General features: G+C 46.7%; 1 protein-coding gene across 3 annotated transcripts in view; it reads left to right on the top strand.

Annotated features, from left to right (window-relative positions):
* DDX11 (DEAD/H-box helicase 11) overlaps positions 1-24,274 on the top strand; it is a 471,297-nt gene that overhangs the window by 318,776 nt on the left and 128,247 nt on the right. For all 3 annotated transcript variants that reach the window (XM_078673722.1, XM_078673723.1, XM_078673721.1), the window contains exon 20: positions 24,125-24,228. In XM_078673722.1, coding sequence (XP_078529848.1) covers positions 24,125-24,228 — 104 coding nt within the window. The remainder of the gene's footprint in view (positions 1-24,124; positions 24,229-24,274) is intronic.

Here is a 24,274-nt window from a genome sequence, read left to right as displayed (position 1 = left end):
CTGGTTAGCGCCAGGAAACATCTGGGTAGCTGCGCGCTGTATAAAATTAAATATAATAATAATAATAATAATCATGCCTTGTAATGATAGTTTGCTGTCAGCAGCAGTTTGTTTTTCCTTCTCATGTGGAGACAATCTGAGAGCATTCAATGAGTTTCTCAACCTATACTGGGACTTTTCCTTGCAATTCAAACAATCTTTGCTTCATTTAGGGCCAGATGTAGGTCACCAAATACCGGTCGGTAACGGCCGATTTCGGCCGTTACCGACCGGTATCGGCCGTTACTGACCGGTATTTGGTGATTGAGATGTAGGGGGCCTAAATTTTACAGAATCGGTAAATTTACCGATTCGGTAAATTTACCGATTCGGTAAAATACAGATTCGGTAAATTTACCGAATCGGTAAATCTATATGTAGGTGGCACTGGAAACAGTGCCACAGGCCCCTAAGAACTCGTTATTTACCATGTAATACTATTGCATGGTAAATAACGAATACCTGTGTACATGCACATCTGTGCATGTACACCTGTGCCATGTGGCACACATACATGCCCTGAGGGCATGTATGAGTGTCACATGGTACACAAGCCTGAATCAGGGGTGCAACAGGGTGTCAAAGTGACACCCTGTCCCCCTTGTCAAATTGGTAATTTTACCGAATCAGTATTTACCGATTCGGTAATTGCCATAAGTTCCTATGGGCCTCAAGGCCCATAGGAATCAATGGCAATTACAGAATCGGTAAATACCGATTCGAATTACCGAATATTCCCAATTCGGTAATTGATTCGGTAAAAATACCTACATAGCATTTACCGATTTGTAAATACCGAATCGGTAAAATTCGGTATTTACGAATCGGTAAATACTAATTACCTACATCTGGCCCTTAACGTTTTTAGCATTATCGGAGCATGTACATCTTCTATTAACCCCTTCTGAAAGGTAGTTTTCTTCTATATACCCCTCCTGTGGGAGGAAGAAGGATGTGTCTGTCCTATACTGTATGCCCGGTGTAGTTACCATCCTAACACTCTGTGAAAGAATGTGAATTTTGTAAGAAAAAGGTGTTCGCCTCGGGCGATTTAGTAGACCTTTAGGATGAGGAGGAGAGAAAACACGATCATGAGGTGGCCAGAAAAGGTCCCCCTTCCACTCCGATCAATTCATCTCCTACAAAAGATTCCCACTGAGGGCTATTTAGAGAGAAAAAGTATACACCATAATCCCCAACTTGATTCAGATTGTTCCAGCCATTTCTACAACTCCTGATGCACTTTGAAGGTTACAATTTTGAATCATCATCCCAATGTGTTTGCTGTCAAGGACAGCCCCCGGTGTGGGATTGGCAAGGATGTCTAAGAGGAAGCACTCTGCATCAGAGATGACTCCATCTTCAGCAGCGTTGAGGAAATATTTGCGCTCATGGTCAAATCATTAAATGTCAAAACATCCCTTTGTCTGAGCACTTGCCATCGAAGTGCTTGCCGAAGCTAACTTCTCACTATATATCGTCACATTGCTCGATGTCTTGATGCTTGATATTGATATGTACGAAGTAAACAGTAGGTATGCAGTATCCCACAGGACGTCTGGCTCTTTCATCAGTGTGATCTTACACAGCTGAAGCTCTTCAGGAACTTCTTCAGCCTTTCATTCTTAACTAATGAAGTTTCACGAGATATACCTCTATGCATGCTATCAGGAAGATATCTGATTCAGAGCCATACTCTGGGCTTCAAGATTTTCTGTCTCCGCCCATCCTGGAGATTATTGTGCCTGCTAAATTACCTGCAGAAGTAGTACTTCCGAAGAGGAACTATAGAAAAAGATCTCCTTCACCTCTTACTGATGATGCTTCAAGTCAGAAACAGACCCCTCCTGTATTCTCCAACTACACAGATGATCTACTCCCCATCAAGGTCATGACCCTTAAAAGATATACTACTTTCCAAGATGTGCTGGTCAGGAGAGCAGCACAACTGATTATTCCTTTGACACTCAAGGCTCACTTTGATTTTTTCTTCCCTTGGTCCCTGGGTTTGCAGAGTTTGCGGCAGAGATGTTTTCTCTCCGGCAACCATGAAGGCTGTTATACTAAGGCCCTTAAAAAAATTATAAAGCACTGGGTCAGAATTCAGTCTACCTATGTCAGGAGCCAAAGCCTGATTTGGTTATTGTATCAGCAATCAGGAAAAAATATGCAACCGCACCCGCGAAACCGCTCAACCATGTAAGAAGCAGGCCTCGCAAATTGACTGAGTCGCTCCAGTGTGTCAGTGCCTGCGGAAACACGGAGGTGCCATTGAAAGGGTGTGAAGAGCAGGTGGCAGAGGCAGGCCTACAAAATGCTGCATGGAATGGCAAACCTGTGCATCTACTTTGTGGCATCATGGACCCCCTGAGCCCACAGTTAGGGTCAAAGTTGCACGTACAAGTTGCCTGATTCAAGATGATAATCATGCCATTGAAAGCAATGGGAATGTCCCAATCCAGGATATGACAGTTTCTCTTACTAGGGGAGCAGTTCCTGTTCAGGTACTTAAAAGGCTGCATTGGCAAGGACAAGAGGCGTCACAATGCATTGGTACTCCTGATTTTTCTTTGTGGCCATATCTTTCCATAAATGTTTGTCCCTGATTTTTCTCTGCATTTTTTCTCTGTGAATCATCCATTTTATCTGTTGCCTTGAGTAGCTTGGCTTTTTTTATTGTACCTTTTCCTCAAGTTGTTTTGGATCAAATTCCTTGTGGATTTTCTGACCCTAGACCTACTATTATGCTTGGCCCTTTTCTCCTGCCTGATGCTAGAGGGAATTTGTTGACTTGCTGATTAAACAAATGCAATCAGCATCTTTAATCAAGATCTACACAGATTATCAAATGAGGTTGTTTTCCCTTTTGTGTGTTTGTTGTACCAACTGTGCTCTTATGAATGAGACCCCATCGTCTTTGATATATAATAATAATAGCTTTATGGTGGCACTGTGGCTAATGGGAGGCATGGTCTTTCCTTGGGGAATCTCGAAGAGCATTCAACACACCGATGTTGCATCCAGTCCTTGACAGGGACCTTTTGCTGCCTTTATATCTGAGGCATGCAAAAAGCGCACTCCTATTGTCAATATGGATGATTGGATGACTTTATAATGGGTTTCATTGAGCTCCATGTGTGTAGGGGTACTGCTCAAAATGGTGTATTTCTTGGTTGTTTCTGCTTTTGTCCCTCACCCTGAAATCTGCTCACCTTCTGGCTGAGGGACGTCTTGTGCCCGTTATGTGTGTCCCAGTGTGTTCCTCCCTTGTCTATGTGAAATTTAACCTTTCACTAGTTACTCTTTTGTGACCATCTACCAAGGCATCAGTGGCAGAGTGAGTTTCCAGTCGGAGTCAAATTCACATCAAACTTGAGCCGGTGAGACTGTGGACACTGGGGATGGAAACCCACTAAACATGTTCAGTATCAGTAATCCTCAGCCTCGGGTACCCTCAGCAACAGCAGTCCTTATGCAGTAGTAAATCAAAGCTTGATTGACTCATTGCCAGTTTTGCTGATTGATGTCTAGGTTAAGGCTAGCCTTGAGCCATCTACTGGATATTCGTTTTACCCTTGTCGTGGTTTCCCGAGGTCGAAGAGGATGTCCAACCACTGAAAAACCTGACATTGACTGGTAGATGTTTAGTTAGAGGTGTCTTGTTTTAAGGGACATTTGGGGGCAATATTATGGGAAGAGACTTGCTATATTCCATTGTTCCAACCTGAAAAGGACCAGTTGGGCTCTTTGCTGTTATCTAGACACCAGTTCCAAAATTGACAACGGTCCCGAGACATTGGTTTACAAAGACATCAAAGAACATCTAAAAGCTATTCTAAATGTGCCGATCTTATTGTTTGGATGATAGGCTTTTGTACATATCTTTCTTTTCCCTACTGTACACATCTTGTTTTTCTGTAATGCCATAATTTGTGTGCTAAGTAAGTGCACCAAAGAAAAGGTCATATTCCAGTGTTCCTAACTGTGTCCAGTCAATCAAAGCAGGCTCATAGGATAACACTGGCCTAAGGGCAAATGTTAAAATAAAAATAACACCTATGGGCTAGTGAGCTATAAAGACATTCGTGTTCAACCTCTGAAAGTACCAGCACTGTTAGATTTCTTTTTTTGTGTATCTTAGTTTGTTTTTAATTATTTATGTTAAGCCCTTTTCTGTTTCTAAAATAAAACTCACTGGAAAATGAATGTTTTTGCTGTGTCATACTGAACCGAAGTTGCTAACCTCTTTCACCCGTGACTTAAGCCTCGAATGCTTTTGCTTCGCAACTCAGAGTCAAATGCATAAATGGAGTACCCTAGCAGTTCAGTTTGGAGTGTACCAGTTACATGTGAAAAGCTGCTATACCTGGTTATGAAATTTTTTACAGAAAATAATACAATTTTTTTTTTAAAAGTCAGAGAAAAACAAAAATAGACATTGGTTTGTATATTCAGAACTGAAACGTATGGCGTGCCATATAAACATAAAAAGATCACAGAATTCATAAGGCCAGTCCATATTTTATTCATGAAAACCCCATATTTATATTTTATCATGCTAAATTTCAAACACTGTATATACTGTACTAGATATTCGAATAGTCTACTTCATGCATATTGATAGGCGGTAGACTGGAGAGTTATTTACTAATACAAAGTTGACTGGTCGTCTAGCTCTGGGCCCTTGCACATGGTCAGGAAAACCCACTGTGAGCCAGCTGTTTTAGTTCTTGGACATCGAGTGCCTGCATCCCAAACTGCCACCAGTGTTTGTCTAAGAGGATGCTTCACAGCTGTCAGTTGTAGTAATGGGCTCAAGAAAAACATTAACTCATCCCACCTGGGAGAAGTGGGAAAAAGGATGCATCTGTGTATTTTCTGCTTCCAGACAAAGTCCAACAACAATGCCATTATAGTGAGCTCTAGGCTACTCTTGCGGCATGAGTTTGACCAGTAGATACCAATAGTATGCTCCGAAACTTTTTTATTTCACCTGAGCAAAAGCTTCTCATGTTGCGGTTCTTAATCAACATCATTAGTAGGTACATGCACAACAATGTACCACGTGCCAGAAGGGATGGCTAAAGTCTTTGGACTCCAAGGAGGCGCCATGGAGACAGTCATTAAACTACTGTGGAATGGGACTCACCTGTTGGATCCTTCTACGGTCAAGGCCCTCCAGCAAGGCGGCAGTGTCACTTCTAAATTGCTAAGTGCCACACCAGTAGCCCTAAACAAGGCTTTTCAGTCTTTTAACCCCGATGCTCTTTTTATTACAACACTGTCATAGCCAATTCCCCTGGATCTGCTCTGCTGTCCGAGATGGTGTTTCAGGGGGCAGCTTCTTCTCTCAAGACGCAAAATTGTCTAAGCCTTGTTGATTTACTTGGGGTTTCACTGTCCTCTTGATGCTATTTCAGGGGGCTCCTACCGTTGAGGGTGCTTTCTCTCTTGTACCACCAAGAGGATCTATGCATCAGTGGTAAGCTGGGTTCAGTGAGGATAGTGAACAACTGTGTTCTGCTTCTCCATCTGACTCCATTTAGGCAACTCTGCCCCAAGCGACATTCCAAAAATCTCTGTAGATGTTTTCCAGGCAGAAGTGACAAGGTAACCCCTGCTTGCAGCCAGGAGATGGAGAGATTTCTCCCACAATTTCCTTGTCAGGAAAACAGGCAGAGGTATATTTTTCGCTTCGCTTACAGAAGTTGAGAATGGTGATTATAGTTCTGATTCTGCTCAGTCAACTTACAGGTGTCCTACCTTCAGTGCCTGTCTTGCAGAAGGCATACCTCTGATTCAGAGTACGAAACCAACTATGTGATGTTCTGTGGCCAATGTTCACTTGTTTTTTCTGGGCCGGCACAGAGACGTTCTTCTCCAAACTTGAGAGGTGTTTGATTCTTCCTCTACAGAGGAAGTTAGTGGTACATATAGTGCGGGTGCCTGTTGGTGTGAGGCTTTACTGCAATGCTTTCTCCATTTGAAACATGCAACTCGAATCAAGCCATAATACATTGTCAGGATTGGCCCAATACTCTGGACACTTGCTATGGTGGCAGCCATCTGGGATGCATAGAACATATGTTTCTCATGTTTTTTGACTTTCACGATACCTGCAGCTGGAGCCTTGTTTCAAGGAGATTTTAATTCATCGAGCTTTCATCAAGAGCTGTCAAAAAAGTTTTTGTTACAGAAGTATTTTGGATAAACAATATAGACTAATGATTTATACTTTGAATGGCACTGTAGTACTGGAGTCTTCTTGCAAGGATTACAAACTCTTTAACGCATGGATCATCGTTCCTGGCATTTCAAAATCTATTGCACTTGTTCACAAGAGGAACTAGTGAATCCATCACATGTACAGACTTAGTTTATATTACTTGAATCACATATGGTGTTATAGTTTAACCAGTGTTGAAGTAGTGAATGCATATTGTCAGGAATTAAAGCTCAATACTAATAGGTATTCTTTATATTACAGCTGATTAAATATGTGTACAACGTTTTATTCTATCTTTCAGTCAACAATACTAAAGCAAGGACATAACTTCAAAATAAACAAATCATCGACAGTCCATCAAATGAGCCTTCTTTTATTTGAGACTTTTTTTAGCATCTAATGTTCTAGCCAGCCAACACGTGTTTCATCAAGCAGGTGTAACCCAATGACTTTGCCAGGTAGGAAGGATAGATACAAGACGTACAATAAGTCTGTCTTGAGCTTACATATATTTGGTAGTCTACCTACGTTATTTCCAACACCAAAAGCATGTGGATTCCCATACTCCTTCAAGTGTCCATAAACGTACTCCATAATTTGAAGTGAGGAGTCTAATCCATGTTGGTGCTAAAATTATCAAATAAAAGTTCCAATACATAGAGGCCAGTGGCCTTATTCATCAGTGTGCTGCATGCTAGCAATCGACACCCTACAATATTGAAACCTGAACAAGATCATGCTATCAGCAATCTTAAATTGCCTCCTGTCTGAACACACAATTACATCTGTAGATGCATCAAAACCTCTTGTGTTGTACGAGTGAGTATTCTATCGTGCATGAGTAGTCTGTATCTCACCTTCAGCTTCTTTAAACTTTTATGTTTTTTTTTAGAGTAGAACGTTCTATAATATTGGAGTTCTCTCTGGTTTAATGGCTTTCATTATTATTTAGAATATCTATTTATGGCCCTAGTTTACAAACCAACTTTTGCCAAAAAGATAATACTGGCCTTAAAGGGTGTTGCGACTCAGGCGTATACGAAGTAAAGTGGTATCGTGGCAAATAAGTGAGGACATCAATGCGGGTGTAATACAGCTGAAGTAATTTGACCTAAAGTCAAGTGCATATTCCAAATGGCAATAAGCGTATTGGCCATCTCAATGTAGTGTTGAGTTAAATATCATTAGGAGAGGGGTGTAGTAAATTGGGGAGCCAACATGCCTAGGTAGAACAGGGACTCTCTAAATTGTGTATGCACCGTCAAAGACAAAGGTCAGCCTGTCTTTTGAGTAAGTGGTAGAGTGAGTGTAGTGACCAAGACTATACAAAGTGAAAGACAAAAAAACAAGAATTGCGGTGTCACACAAAACTATGTTCTATTAACTTGGTCCTGGCTTCCCAGTGATGGAAAAAACAGTGAGTATATATAAAAAAATGAAGTGCCTCTCTTAGTGACAATGCCTATAAAATCAAACATAAATAAGCTGTGTTTGGCCTGTGACATGTAATGAAGAGCTTGTAAAATATAGAAAATGCATGTAAGGTCTCTAATGCACTAGTAAAGTGGCCATGAAAAATATTATGTACTCACTAAGTTTCTGATCCACTGTAAAGCATGGCATTCAGGTAAAGGCTAAGTACGTTGTATAATGAACTGCAAATGAAGTAAGTTAGCAGTAGTTATAGCATGCGAAGCGTGTGCTTTAAAGCTCAGTTAATGTGGTCATCTAAGTAACTTACTTGAAGGCAGGGTATAATTGAAGTGTCGATTTTGAGTGCCTCGCAGTCATGGTGTTCCAAATCTCTGCCATTTTAGGGACAAATAAATAATAGTAGAAATTGAACATACACTTTGCTATTGGAACAACGTGGCTCACAGCATCTAGTTAAAGTTACTGTCATGTTGTAAGGGAAGGTGATAGGCTACTTTGTAGACTCAGATGCTAAAAAAAGCTCCAATACTGTCAGTTTACAAACGCATAAACCTCAAGTGTGCAAGGTATGCCCAATGTGGCACAGTAAATGTGGTCACAGAAGTGTATTACTCAAAGGAAGACATCCTGTCTGCCTGTGCCATGTTCTTGTGGAGTAACATGTAAATAAAGGCCATATTGGGCATGTGAAATTGGAAATGTAACTGGCAAATGACTCACTAATGTAACCATGTAGGCCACACGATACTGTAAAAGTTTCCCCCATTTTGGAATGCATAGTTCACACCTCGTAAATTATCACCTAGGTCTTATAATTGTGGTATCAGTATAGCGTGAGTCAGGGGCTTTTACTGGACCAAAATGCGGTAAAGTGTACTCTATAGTAATTGCGTAAAAATCTCAGTCTACTTAGTAGACAAACTCATATCTTCCCCAAATTGATGTTGTATGTAGTATAACCAGCCTTGTGTAGACAGGAGCTAAAGTATGATAGTGCAGTTTCATGATCATTAAAGCAAAAAGTGCAGCATCTGAGTGTGGGTATATAAGATGTGAACTAGTGATTAAGTGGCAGTTGTAAAGTTATTGAACAGCCTGTCATTTTACAAGCAGCACATCAGTTAGAGATAAGCATGAGTTGCTTGTGCCTCTTTTGAATTGGGCAGGAATAACAGGTCAGAACAAGTGTACTGTATTAGTGTTTTTGGAACTGCAGCTGATGGGTATCAGAAATCTGTTCCCTGGACTGTACAGCACATGGTAGAATTGTGTAAAAGACCAATCCCTTGTGCAGGGCACATTGCATAATGAACAGCAAATGGGTAACGTATGTCATTCCGGCAGATTGCTTTCTGGCGGATACTTCTAACTACAGATTCCTAACTTTGTGAGTATTCCTCAGGCTTCAGACTGAATCAGTAGCTTTCAAAGCAGTACTCCTGTTTGCTGTTAAGTGGTGTTATGCAGCTCCGCACCAACAACTTTCCACTCCAGACGTGATGAGTGAAGCTGCATATTATCACCTCCCAAGCACGCTGACATCACTTCCTTTGTGTCTGATAGAGACTTCTAGCATCAGATTCCTTCAATTAAAATATTCCCCAGGTGTCAGACTGGATCCAGAAACATTTTAAGCAGCACCTCTGCACGCCAGTAGGTGGCATCAATCGACTGTGTTGTAGGCGTCAGAGGTGATGTGTGTGGTGCTGCTATATAGGTGCTCGCTGACATCAGTTATTTTCTTTCTGTGTCGTCAACACAGATCCGGAGAGAGCTAATTCTATCCACTTTTGGGACAACGTTTTTTAACGTTTTGTTGCAACTTTTTTAGACTTTTTCTTCTAGTGTGTTGAGGATGCCCCCCTCCCCCCCCCCCAAAAAATGGTGAGGTTTAAACCCTGTGGTTCCGCAAGCAGACAGACGCCCATCTAGTCTGTCTCTGGTGCCTAGAGCAGGACCATGACTCCAAGGCCTGTGAGGACTGCAGCGCCATGAACCCCAAGGCGTTGCGGGAGAGATGCCTGAAACTCCTTGTAGCCCGAAGCGGGATGACTCCTCAACGTTCCAGTCTTGGTCACAAGAAAGGAACCAGACCCATTTTCAGAGCCATTCCATGTGCTCGTCATCATGCTCAAAGTAGTCTGGTAAGTCCCACCAAAAAATCAAGGAAATCCAAGAAGTCGAAGCGCTTTTCAACTTCGCCACACGGGTCCCAGCCATTGGAGGAGGTGGGGAATGACGTCACTCTAGGCTCTGCACCCAAACGGAGCCTACATTTGGTTCCACTTTGCGCCTCTCTGAGTTTTGCGAAGTTGGAGCGCCCCCTGCTCAACTCTGAGAATTTTATGAGGCCATGCACCTTATGCGCCTCGCGATTAACCAAAGCCCTGTGGCAGAGGGCAGAGGTTTAGCGCGCTGAGCGCTGTGAAGCCTTATACTTTTAACTTTGTTTTGCTTGCCTCTCTGCTGCTGAGTGCTAGCAGCTTTAAAACTTCATTTCCCCCGCTGACTACAAGCGGTGAGTGGCACACCTTGTGTTTTTACTTTCCTCCCCCACCCAGCCCTCCTGACTCCTCCCCCTCGGCGTCATCGCCTATTTAGACGGGCCCCATGCGTCAGCGCAGCGGACGAGCGCAGCGGGCGCGACGTAGGCGCGCCGGAGTCGCACCAGAGTCAAGCCCGTCCGCGCCAGGACGGGCCTAGGGCCTAGGGATGTGGATACTACCATCTCCTATTCATCCCCCGCCCTTATGCACCTTCGAGCTGCTGACTGCCCCCTATCGTTTGACACCTGGACGCGGATCACTACTTTAGGAATCACTGGTAATCTACCCCCCCACCTTGGCCCACTCACTTCCCCCACTTCCCTCACTATTCCTGAGTCGCAGATCCGCCTACTATATTTGAACACTCGTTCTTTAGTCAGGCATCAAACTGATATTTTCCATCTACTTACGACTGAAAGACCTGACGTTCTTTTACTTTCTGAGACCTGGCTTACGGACGACTCCCTCCCGGACATACTGGCAGCATTACCTCCTGACTACTGCCTGCTTAACACCAACCGCCATGGGGGTCGCCCTGGAGGAGGGGTCGCGGCGGTAATACGTAAGGATATTCAGGTTATCACCCCCACTTCCATGACTTTTCCCGATGTAGATAACCTTGTCTTCAGTCTTGGAACCGAGGTGGGCGCTGTTACCTTTATGGTACTTTACCGTCCCCCACAATCCATGCCCTCTTTCCCCGCACTGTTTATTGAGCAGCTTGCTAGCATTGCTACCTCTTCTCCTCGCATAGTTATTGCTGGGGACTTTAACTATTGGTTTCAGCACAGGGACGCTGGCCCCCACGCCCTCGAATTGTTTGAAGGTCTCTCGAGCCTGAACTTCAGCCAGTTAGTCACCTCCCCCACCCATAGTGGTGGCCATATACTTGATCATATCTGGGTCTATGGGGTGAAGCCCTCCCACCCGCTTATTACACCTTGCGTGTGGTCGGACCACCGCCTTATCGACACCACCATCTCGATGGCTTCGTGGGAGGGTGGCATGGCTCGTAAGTGGAAGGCCGTCGATTCTTCCAAACTGCTAACTTATCTGTCTCACACACGTCCGCCTCCCCCCAATAACCCTGACATTAATGAGCTAGATGGGCAAGTCTCTAACTGGCTCATATCAGCCAGCGACATCTTTGCCCCACTAATTAAGTTCCCTCGCTCTCGTCATAACCATTCTCATAAATGGTTTACTCCACTCCTTAAAACTTTACAGTTAGAACTTCGTCAATTCGAACGCAGATGGAGAAGAGACTACTGCCCGTCAAGTAGAGATATCTATGTGGCAGCTCGTAATAGGTACAAATCTGCTATCTCTGCAGCCAAGAAAGCCTATGTCTCCGAGCGTATCCTGTCAGCTCCCTGTAAATCGAAGGAGATCTTTAGAGTTCTGGACGAGTTCACGTCTGACGCCAGAACGCTTTTGTCCCAGGCCCCTACCCAGGAATCTTGCAATGCACTTAGCACCTTTTTTTTACAGAAGAGTGTTTTGATTAAGGGCACTATCCCGGTCATTTCATTGGATGCTGTTCCCCTCACATCCCCTCATAATGCTTTCTCTATCACCCAGCTTCCCCCACTAGACGCTATATCTTTAGCCAACCTGGCTGCCCGGATCAAGTCTGGCTCCCCTGACGACCACTGTCCACCTTCTATACTCTGCGACATCTGCCACTCTCTACCCGACTGTATCCTTCCTCTGCTCAACTCTTCTCTTCTTTCCGGGACGGTACCCAGCTCCTTCAAGGAGGCCGTTCTAGTGCCTCTGTTGAAGAAGCCTGGAGCCGACCCTGCCGTCCCGGCAAACTATCGTCCTATCTCTCTCTTACCTTTTTTCTCAAAAATCTTGGAAGCCCATGTCACTGCCTGTCTCTCGGGGTTCATCGAGAGTTCCATCTTTCTCAAGGCCAACCAGGCCGGCTTCCGCCCTGGTCACTCTACGGAGGCTGTGATCCTGGCTGTCCTAGACACCTTGAGAGACGGAGCTGACAAGGGTACCTCCCAGGCCCTGGTATTATTAGATCTGTCGGCCGCTTTCGACACGGTGGACCATAACATCCTTCTCCACCGTGTCGAACAGGCCGGCATCCAGGGCCTGGCGCTGGCCTGGGTGAAATCTTTCCTTATGGGGAGATCCCAGTCCCTCAGCCTAGGTACATTTAGGGCCCCTAGGGAACATCTGCCTTGTGGGGTCCCTCAGGGCTCCTCTCTATCCCCTCTTCTTTTCAATCTCTATCTTCGCCCTCTTCTTTCTTCTTTGAGGCAGTGGGACGTCCGCGTCTTCAATTACGCGGACGACCTACAACTCATTTTCTCTCTAAACTCTCCTTCTTCTATTCCCACTTTCCAGGCAGTCATGTCCCATATCTTCCAGTGGATGTGTCAGAACCAGTTGAAATTGAACCCCGGTAAGACGGAGCTCCTCCTGCCGGGTAAGAGCGCCGTCCACTGGGGTCCACATTTCTGGCCGACAGAGCTTGGCTCTCCTCCCTCCCCGGTAACCTCGGTGAAAAGCCTCGGGGTCACTATTGACGCTGGGCTCTCTCTGGGGCCGCAGGTGGGGACAGTGGTTTCCTCCTGCATGTTCCAACTGCGCAGGATTAGGAAGGTGGCCTACCTTCTTACTCCCGATGCCTTGCTTCAAGTCATCATGGCCCTTGTTCTCTCCCGCCTGGATTTCTCAAATTCCATCTACTACGGCTTGCCCAAATGTTCCATCAATAGGTTGCAAGTCATTCAAAACCAGGCGGCGAGACTGGCCCTCGGGATTCCGAAGTGGCAGTCCGCCAAACCCCTCCTTATCAAGCTACACTGGCTCCCGGTCAGCCTAAGGGCTGCCTTTAAGGTTGGCTGTCTTATTTTCAAATCTCTCTCTGGTTCTTGTCCCGCCTTTCTGAAATCCCTTATCTGCCCCTACTGTCCCTCACGTAACCTTAGATCACTTCACTTACATCTTCTGGTGGTCCCTCCCTTCAAACTCTGTAGATCTGGGGGTCGAAGATTTGCCTTTCTCGGCCCCAAACTTTGGAACTCTCTCCCCCTCTCAGTTAGGACTTCTGGTACTCTCATTCAATTTCGCAAATCATTAAACATTAAAAACCTGGCTTTTTCCACAATCCCGCTAAATTCCCTCTGTTTCCTCAGCACCCTTTCAGCGCCATGATACCTCCGGTGACAGTGCGCTATACAAAATCCCCTTAACATAACATAACATAACATCACATAACATAACATAGGCAGGCCGACCCCTTTCGAGTATCTTGAGGCTCCATGGGTTTGGCGGGTGCCCCCACTGGATTTCTGCCAGTGTGTTCACCTTTGGTGCTAATTGGGCCCCCTGTATCCAGTTTTTGCTCCAGACTGACTCCGATTGCAAGACTGTGACCTTCCTAGAGCCCGTTCCAGCGACGTCAGCGCCATCATCATACCTGCCCGGTGTTGACTCTAGTGCTGGGTCTGAGTCGGAGCCAGGGTCTGTGTTTTTTAAATAAGCCTGGGGACAATTTGAGGATTCTTACTGCTACCTCAACCCTCTAGATCAGCCTGAAGACAACTGGATCAGGAACTGGCGATGCCAGTCGTCTGGACACCTCCCCAGACACTGGCTTAGTCTCTCCTCTTAGTGTGGCTACGGAGGAAGGGGCTTCTTTTGCCATGTTAGTGAGGCGTGACTGAGGTCCTCAACCTTACGCTGCCCTCACAGGCAGTCAAGACAAATATCTTTGCTGAAGTGCTTCAACAGGGTGTGGCCCCCAACAGAACCTCTCCTCCCTTTTAATGAAGCCCTCAAAGATGTCCTGCTCGGGAAATGGGACAAACTACGCAGAGTAGGTTCTGTGCACAGGACAATTGCCCGCCATCGCCCCGTTCCTGGGGACCTAGCTATCCTCACCCAGCACCCCACATCAGAAAGCCTGGCTATCTAAACCTCCACCTCCAAAGTGTGTTCCCTACCACACTAGGAAATCCGAGAGGATGGATATCTTTGACAAGAGGATGTTCTCGTTAGCCAACCTTGCACTGCGGTCGGTGAACACCATGTGCCCCTTAGGCCGATACACCCACACAGTGTGGGATTGGGATGCACAAGTGCTGCCCATGGTCTCAGAGGAGGTCTGAGCCATACTGACCTAGGCTATTGACAATGGCATGAATGCCGCAAAGTTTACCATTTGCGGTTGACTGGATATGACGATTCTCTAGGAAGAGCCTTTGCTTCGTCAGTGTCACTCAGACACCACACCTGGATAAAATCTTCTGGCTTTTCGTGAGTCGTCCAGGCATTCCTTATGGACATGCCCTTCAATGGCACTCACCTCTTCTGTAGATTCTGTGCTCCATCGCTTCAAGAACAGTCGGGCCACTGCCCGGTCGCTGGATTTCTCCATATCCCCACCTGTAGGAAACTGTTTTTTTTTTTGTTGCAGTTGTCCCCCCTACTTTTTGCCACCTTTTTAGCTGCTAGATGCTGGTTTTCGACCCTGACAGTGCACTGAGGCCTGCTAACCAGACCTCTGTGCAAGTGCTCCTTCTTTAAAGTTGGCCAAGGACTTTGGCACCCCTGTTAGTCCCTAGTAAATGGTACCCCTGGTATCTAGGGCCTGGATAGATCCTAAGGGCTGCAGCATATCTTATGCCACCCCAAGGGTCCCACGCACACATTCCACACATACTGCCCTTGCAGGCTGCAGGACATGGTGCAAACCATGCGTGAAAACACAACTTGATACACTCCTGTGTGCCAAAGCTATTACATTTAATATATGTAAGTCACCCCTACAGCAGGCCATTGAGCCCTAAGACCGGGTGCATTATATTTTATTTATTTATTTTAGATATGTCCCTGCGATGTCTATTTATTACTAGACATTACAAGTGAGCAGGGAACCCATCTTAAGGTATGTACAGGGAACTGGTCAAAACGAGCTCCCCAGCTACATAATGGCTCCACTGAAACCTATGCTGTTTGGTATCAGACACCACGTATTAATAAACCCACACTGATTTTAGTGCTGGATTTATTAATACATGCACCCAGATGGCATCTTAGAGGTACACCCTGAACCCTACTAGTCCTCTAGTGTGCTGGCTGACTGGTCCTGTCCAGCCTGCTACCACAGACAGATTTTGACCCCCAGGCGGTGAGTGTCCCACTCTCCGAGGTCCGAAACAATGCCAGCTCTTGTTGAAAGTGTTTACACCTCCTTCAGCAGGAAGGCTAGTAAATTAGCATGTCAAGGCAGGGAACTTCAAAAAGCACACCGCCTTTGATATGTAAGCCTGCCTTCCCCCACACCTGGAGGATGCCACCCCCTGCTGTGAGGCCCATTTGGACCCAGGACAAGCAGGAAATGTGATAGTCATGAGGCATGTTACACTGACTGGCTGGACACACCTCTAGGGTGACCAGCCTGAAGTGAAGAAGAAAGAAAGAATTACACCAACTTGTGTGTGGTGGATTTAGGATCTCTGAGACAGGGTGATGCTCACTCCCCACAGGAAGTGGTTTTCTGGGGGGTGTAGTGACCCCAAGGGTAAGTAGCCCATTAGCTACTGCCCTTAAGTCCCCTCAACGCCCCTAAATTGAGTATTTCGACCCAAGCTGGGACCGACTTTGCAAAGAGCTGGACTCCTTCCCCAAAACCCTTGAGGACTGCCCAGAATCTCAACAACCGGTAAAGATCTCCCTTGGAGTAGAGGAGTTTCTCCCCTGCATTTGCAGGCACCGCAAAGTATCTGCCGGTCCACCGTGTCGCTAGCCAATGGGCTCACCATAGGAGCAGCACGACAGGAGAGGGTCATTGTGCTCCAGGAGGTCAGATTTGTCTCCTTGCCAAGTTTGGAGATGCCAGGACCCCCAGGAGCCACCCAGCACCAAAACCATGGGTACCAGAGCAGTTGCCACAGCCAAGGCTTGTTGATGGTACAGTCCGGACTCCAACAGCACAAAGCCAGATATACCAATGAGGGACGCCAGGATCTACGGAGCCAGCACCGAGAGTGACCCTGCCGCCCTGTTTCCCCCTCTTCATCAGGTCACAAAGACACAGAGCGAGTCTCTGAACGCTATGACCCTACACTTCGAAGCACCCCTTCACCTGCGCCCCAAAGCCCGAATCCAAGGGAGGCAATGGTGCCAATGGGGTCCGAGACTCTCAAGAGCTGAGCTCACCTTTGGGTTTAGCCAGACTGGCTCCCAGTTGCTGCCTGCAGCCTCCTTCTGGAGTGACCGAGAACTGCGAGAGTCTCCATTGGCGCAGCCCCACTGGACAAGCACCACGGCACATGAGCCCGCCAGCCAGAGTTTGAGTGAACCGAAGGTGTTCCTGCGGGCCAAGACCCTCAAGACCTGAGCCCCTCTGTGGGTTCAACTGGACCATGCACCAGTCCCTGCTTGCATCCTCTTTTCAACAGGAACGTTACCCATTGACCTTAATGGGGCACCTGATGCTGAAAAGCACCTCTGCACCTGGACGCCCCATGGCAGACTGAGGTGACCTGTTGGTACTGCCTTGGACATTGCCCCATACTTACCTTCAGTCCAGAAGAATAGCCCTGTAAGTCGTTGAGAAGTGACCATATGCAGTATATGTTTTTCTCTATAGGATAACAATTCGCTTTAAAGATACAAATACATTACATTTTCTATTTCTTGAAAAGTCACTATCTTGAAAAGTACTTACCTAATTACAATGATCTTGGTATCTAAATTCATATAAAAATCTGTGTTATTTCTATAAATTGATGTAAGATTCCGTTATTGAGTGCGTGTCTCACTTACTGACTTTGTGTGTGCAATAAATGCTTAGCACTATTCTCTGATAAGTCTAAACGGCTCACCCACACAACCACAAAAGAGAGCATTTGGGATTATCATTATAACCCCTGTAAACGAGTAAGAGGTGCCTGGACTCTCTGCACAGTGTACCTAATTTTAGTGCACTACATAGAGAACCAGCTTCTACACACACCGACCTCATTCTGCTTTTTGCCCCTTCCTAGGCAATGTTAGGGGCTACCAGCCGTGTTTTCATGACCAGCCACCAATGCGAACAGTCTTCCAAGTCCTTTCGTGGCCTCAGCTACCACAAGTCTCGTGGTACAGCCAGATGTCTACCCAGCCCAGCCCGCCATTTGCAGACTGGAAGAGCAGTTTTTGATGCTGGGCTGCCATTGCTATTTAAAGCAATGGGAAAGCCAGACTTCCCCCTGGTATATGTGTAAGTCACACCTAAGGCTGGTCTATCAAGTCCTAAAGCAGAGCGCAACATATTCCACTCGCAGACCAGGTAATTTTACATGTTCTAAAAACACGGATTTGTCATTTTTACTGTGGAGAAGCTTTGTCGCCCAATGGGCAAATACATGTTGACCCCTCAGCTGTGCTAACTCTGGAACAGTGTGACCAAAGTGGGTCATACAAAGTATCAAACAGCTCTTTACATTAAGCCCGACTTGATACTTCTGTCTAAATTAAGGTAACCAGTTGCTTTATCGAAGTTGCCACTATGTTGGCCTTAGTCCCCTGTGCTCATACTGTGTGCATACAGGGTCCTGTCGGCAAGACAGCTGTGTGCCCTCCTGGAGAGACAGGCTAATGATTCCTAGGAAAGGATCGAAGAGGGGCCTGTCTTGGAAGGAGGTACCGCTTCCCTCCTGCAGAAAGCCACACGGTTGTTGGCCCAAAAAGGCGAGCTTCAAAGGAGAAGCCGTTCAAATGCAGAACATTGACATGTAAGGCTATTGACCTCTATGTTTTGGAACTTTAATTTGACAATTTTATCAATAATATGGATTACACTCCTCAATATAAACCATGGAGAAATGTTATGGACAGTTGAAGGAGTATGAGAATTAGTGTAAGCTTTTTATGTTGAAATTCACATAGGCAGCTATCTTTCCTAGCTCTGAAGAAGTCATTGCATTATAACAATTTGACGAAACATGTGTTGGTTGGATAGAACACTATATACCCAAAGAAGTCTGATATAGAAGATTAACTTGATGAACTGTGGATACCTGGTTTATTTTTAAGTGGTATGCTTGCATCAGTATTGGTGACTCATTGGGATTTACTACCCGAAGAGCATGGGAGTGGCTGCTATCCCTTCTTGCTAAGTACCCAGGATCGACCACACAGATAATGGGCATGTCATACGTAAAGAAAATTGTTGGTACTTTTAGTATAGGTGTGCCCTTGCATTTCTCTAGTCACCCCAATTGTTTAATCTATCTTTCAGAGTTTTCATTAGGCATGGAGAGGTTGTTTTAAGGCATATTAAATGTCATAGTAGAAATAGTGAATAGTAACATCAATTACCAAATACTAAAATTGTTATTTCTCGTTGGCTATGTCAATGCCTCTGCAGTGCAGGTCGAACCCAGCAGCAAGAACAGGCAATCAATCAATCAATCAATCATATCATTTGTAAAGTGCACTACTCACCCGTGAGGGTCTCAAGGCGGATGGGGAGGGTGTTCCAGGTCTTGGCGGCAAGGTGGGAGAACGATCTGCCACCGGAAGTCACTCTTCGGAGGCGGGGGACTGGGGGCGAGGTCGGCAGAGCGGAGCTGGTGGGTGGGGGTGTAGAAGCGGAGTAGTCTGTTGAGGTACGTTGGTCTGGTGTTGTGGAGTGCCTTGTGTGCGTGGGTTAGGAGCTTGAAGGTTATCCTCTTGTTGACCGGTAGCCACTACAGGTCTCTCAGGTGGGGTGTGATGTGGCTGCGGCGAGGGATGTCGAGGATCAGGCGTGCAGAGGCGTTCTGGATGCGTTGGAGCCATCTTAGGAGTATGGCCGAGGCTCCTGCGTAGAGGGCGTTTCCGTAGTCCAACCTGCTGCTGACGAGGGCCTGGGTGACCGTTCTTCTCGTTTCAGTGGGGATCCACTTGTAGATCCTGCAAAGCATGCGGAGGGTGTTGAAGCAGGAGGTGGAGACGGCGTTGACCTGTTTAGTCATGGAGAGGGTGGAGTCGAGGATGACCCCTAGGTTACGTGCGTGGTCGGTGGGTGTTGGAGCGGTTCCCAGTGCGGTCGGCCACCAGGAGTCGTCCCAGGCCGAAGGGGTGGATCCGAGGATGAGGACCTCCGTCTTGTCAGAGTTCAGCCTCAGTCGGCTGTTCCTCATCCATTTAGCGACGGCCTTCATTCCTTCGTGAAGGTTGGTTTTGGCAGTGTGGGGGTCCTTAGTGAGGGAGAGGATCAGCTGGGTGTCATCAGCGTTGGAGATGATGTTGAGGGTATTCTGACAGCCGACGTGGGCGAGCGGTGCCATGTAGATCTTAAACAGAGTTAGGCTGAGGGATGAGCCCTGGAGTACGCCGCAGTTGATCTTGGTGGCTTCGGAGCGGAAAGGGGGAAGGCGGGCGCTCTGTGTTCTGCCAGAGATGAAGTAGGTAGTCCAGTCCAGGTCCTTCTCTTGGATCCCGGCGTTCTGGAGGCGTGTACGTAGTGTGTGGTGGCAGACCATGTCGAAGGCGGCTGACAGGTCCAGGAGGATGAGGGCTGCCGTTTCTCTGTTGTTCAGCAGGGACTTGATGTCATCGATGGTGGCGATGAGGGCAGTCTTGGTGCTGTGATTGCTGCAGAACCCGGACTGGGAAGAGTCCAGGATGTTGTTCTTCTTGAGGTAGCGGGTCAGATGTTCGTTGACAGTCTTCTCAATGACCTTTGCCGGGAACGGGAGCAGGGAGATGGGCCGAAAGTTCTTGAGGTCCTTGGGGTCCGCCTTGGGTTTCTTGAGTAAGGCGTTGATCTCGGCGTGCTTCCAGCTCTCCGGGAAGGTTGCTGTCTCGAAGGAAGTGTTGATGACTTTCCGGAGATGGGGTGCGATGGATGTGCTGGTTTTGTTGAAGATGTGGTGTGGGCATGGGTCTGACGGAGATCCAGAGTGGATGGTGTTCATGATCTTGATGGTTTCATCGTCATTGATGTTGGTCCAGGAGAGCAGGCAGTTGGTGCGGATGGTGGTCGTGGGGGTGGAGGTCTCAGTGGTTGTTGGGGCGGTTGTGGCGTTGAAGCTGTCATGGATGTCTGCGATCTTGCAGTGGAAGAAGATGGCCAGCGAGTCGCACAGGACTTGCGAGGGTGGTACGTAGTTGGGGTTGGAGCTGGGGTTGGAGAGTCCCTTCACGATGTTCAAGAGCACTTTGCTGTTGTGCGCGTTGTCTGGGCGGTTTTTAAAGGAGTCCCTTTTGGAGGATCTGATGAGGTGATGGTGTCTGCGGGTGGCGTTCTTGTGGGCTGCGTGGCTGTCCGGTGTTCGTTCACGGAGCCAGATCTTCTCCATTTTTTGGCAGGTTTGCTTGGAGGCCCGAAGTTCTTCAGTGAACCAGCTGGCTTTCTTTTTGGTGTGACTGTTGGAGAGTTTCTTGATCGGGGCAAGGGTGTTGGCGCAGTCGTTGAACCATTGTCTAAGGTTGTGGGCGGCGGTGTCGGCGGGTGGGCTCTGGGCGAGGGTGGTGGTTAACTGATCTTCGGTGACTTTGCTCCAGCAGCGGCGAGGCATCTGTTGGGTACGGTGATGTGTGGTGGGTTTCTTGAAGGTGAAGTGGATGCAGCGATGGTCGGTCCAGTGGAGTTTGGTGGTGTGGTTGAAGGAGACGTAGGGGCTTGCGGAGAAGATGGGGTCAAGCGTGTGACCAGCAGAGTGGGTGGGTGTTGTAACGAGTTGTCTGAGTCAGAGGTTGGCTAGGTTGTCGATCAGAGTGGTGGAGTTGGTGTCGTTGTTGTTCTCGAGGTGGAAGTTCAGGTCCCCGAGGAGGATGTAGTTCATGGAGGCGAGGGCGTGTGTGCTGACTAAGTCGGCGATGGAGTCGCTGAACTGTGGTCGGGGTCCGGGGGGTCTGTAGATGAGGGTTCCTCTGAGGGTGGTGTTGGGGTCAGTGTGGTGCTGAGGGTGTTTTCTGTGTTGGTCGAGACTCTGAGAGTGTTTCTGTGGATGATGGCGATTCCTCCTCCTGCTACGTTGGTGCAGTCCCTGCGGGTGATCTTGTAGCCTCCTGGGACGGCTGTGGCTATGTCGGGTGACGAGGTGGGGTTCAGGCAGGTCTCCGTCAGGAAGGCGACATATGGGGAGGTTGAGTCGAGTAGGTCCCGTAGTTCAACTGCGTTTTTGCGGGCGGAGCGGGTGTTAAGAAGGATGCATCTGAGGTGGTTGGGTTTTTTCCTGGTCGGCAGCATGGTGGGTGGATGCTTGTGAAGCTGCTGTTCTGGCCGGTGAAAGCTCCGTGGGTGCGCTTCGGGGCGGCCAGGAAGCAGGTGTGTGATCGTCTGGTGTTGAATGCGTGGAGGGTTCTGGCATCGTAGCGGTGTCGGGCTTTGCGGCGTTCGCGGGGTCCTGGCGCTGGGCGCGGACGGGCGCAGACGGGCGTGCCTAAGGCGCGGCCACTGCGCGGCCTCCATATGAGGGGATGTGGGAGGGAGGAGCAGCTGGGAGGCGGGAGCAGGACGGCGAATGGGATTGCAGGGGGGCGGGGACGCAGCGGTGGGAAAAATGGGCGGGCCGACGGAGAAATGGGCACAGTACGGAAAAACACGTTTAGGCAAGATAACAAGCACAGGCACCGGGGAATAAAAACAAGTCTGGGCAAGAAAGCAAGTACAGGCACAGGGGAATAAAAACAAGTCTGTGCAAGAAAGCAAGTTAGGCACAGGGGAAAAATACAAGATTAGGCAAAAACAATGCAGGCAGAGCCGTGCAGCAGCGGGTGGAGCGACCTGCCGGCGAGCAGGGTCAGAGGCTGAGTGAAGATATCCAGGATCTCTGTTTCTGACACTCTCTTGTCCCATCCCCTTTTTCCAGACCTACTGCTGAACCGCATAGATATCTTTTATGTAGTCACTTGTGGGTTCTAGTAATTGCAGACATTAGAATCGAACCTGTAGGAGATGAAGTGCCAAGTTAGTGCAGTCTTGACTCTGCCACTGTAGAACGCTGCCTTTTGGCCTCAATACCTTAGTCGTCCCGGGGACTTCGAGAGGCTGGCCATGGTGGCTGCTGCTGCTGAAGTCTCTGCTTCCCCTCCCCGGACAACTGTCTGAACAGAGCATTAGCAAGGACCCAGCAGAATTTAGCCTGATCCTTACCATTAGTATCCTGTTTTATTGTGGGTATTTTCTTAATTACCTAACATATTCCTTGATTCACTCAAACTGGATTCTGTTAATTTGGAAAATTCTTCACTTAAGTGTGACACAGGATATACTACTCCTGAGAGTGGACAACTTCCTCAACATGACTTTTTCTTCCTAGTGGTTCCAGCCTTGGAATAAATTAATAAGTGTAATACAGAAGATCAGAGAAAGAGTTAGGGTGCTTGCATATCCTGGTTGCACGCCAATTGTGATCTTGGGCTGTGTTCGTCTACTTCAGAAGGAACTTCTGTCTCCACAAGGAAGTAACGTGGTCATGGAATGAGGGAAACAGTTGCACCTGTCCTTCCAAGTGGAAAATATTCTCCCATCCGACCTTTCCACTTGTTTGATGCATAATGTCATGACTTTTTCTTGACATGTGAATGAACTGTGTAGGGCATTGGACACCTGCACAATCTATCTAGTACTCGTTGGAGCCGGTAGAAACCAGCCTGGTTAGTTTTTCACCATCTTCATTGCACCTGGTCCTTCCGTTCAGACACCCTTTGCCCGTTTTTGTATTCTTTGATGGTAGTGATGCTGGCCCAATAGTTGCTAATTTCACCATTGCCAGGAGGATCTTCTCTTTTGTCTTCCACTGATATTTTCTCTCTGAGACAAATACTTCATCCAGTATTCCAGTAAGCTCCACAAGAAATAAGGCAGTTTGGTGGCATATTTTGAATAAAAGATGTAAGGGTGCTACAATTGCTACCTTAGTTGCATTCTGCAGACACCATACTCTAAATATTTCTTTCTGGAACAATGCTTAGTTTGTCAAGTTTGTTTTTTTGTAACCTACTGGCCTTGGCTGCTGACTTTTCCTCCTCCATTTTCCATGTTTAGTGTGTCGGAATGTATCTGCAAGTTCAAAATGCTAAAGAATCACGATGTAGGACTAAGATAAAGTTATTTCTAGTTCGAATGCTACTTTTAGTTATGAATTCCCAACAGCCCATCATCATAAAACTTATACCAAATTGCCTTCTTTTCGAAGAAGTGTTATAATATGGATTGTTGTATGTCAACATATGATGCTTGCAGTGGAGGACTGTACCAACCATTATGCGCTTTCTTTTTATCAGCTTTGTCAGCAGTTTTCAATCCTGCTTCATGGTGGCACACAAGATGAGAATCGGGCTACGGAGCAGTAGTAATGGATTAACTAGAGAGAAATGGTATCCTACTCTTAGGAATATCCAATTTTCAACAGATTCACATGGAAACTTTGACAGCTAGTCAGCTGTAGTTTTCTCCAGCCTTTATAGATCTGTTTGTTGCTATTTTATTAACACTCTGACCAAATACTACATAGAACTCTAATATATTTCTGAGAATCAAACAGAGGTAGAAGCAAATTAGTTCATCTATCTTCTTCCAGTGTAAGATAGAGAAGTAACTGCACTAGTGTCTTTCCTTAGGCGTAATCAAGTTTACATGACAGAAGAAAACGTTGCCACCAGAAAACGCAAGGAACAATCCTCCGGCTAGGTGTTGAATGATCTTTAAAGCCCATTGGTCTTTGAAGAATCTTTGTTGCAGGTTCCATTCTGTGAAACTCTGCTGCTACCTATCCTACTCTGCGTGCAAAAGCTATGTAAAAAATGTAACTGTTTAATTTATATTAAATTTAAAGATAATCCAATGCCATCCTCAGCCATAGTCTATGAAAACTAGAAGTGATAAAGAATATCCTATTGATTTTGCTTGTTTGTATTTGCTTGTTTCTATTAGGTCATGTTATTCCACCAGACAATATATTGCCAATTGTGATTTGCAGTGGCCCATCCAATCAGCAGCTAGAGTTCACTTATCAAAAGAGAGACCTTCCTGAGATGGTGAGTATATTAAAAGTATGTGATATTAGCCTGGTTTAGTTTTGCG

The sequence above is a fragment of the Lissotriton helveticus genome, chromosome 1_1 (assembly GCF_964261635.1).
Source record: "Lissotriton helveticus chromosome 1_1, aLisHel1.1, whole genome shotgun sequence".
Lineage (NCBI taxonomy): Eukaryota > Metazoa > Chordata > Amphibia > Caudata > Salamandridae > Lissotriton > Lissotriton helveticus.
The sequence above is the reverse complement of the archived record's forward strand: the minus strand, read 5'-3'. Positions and strand labels throughout refer to the sequence as shown.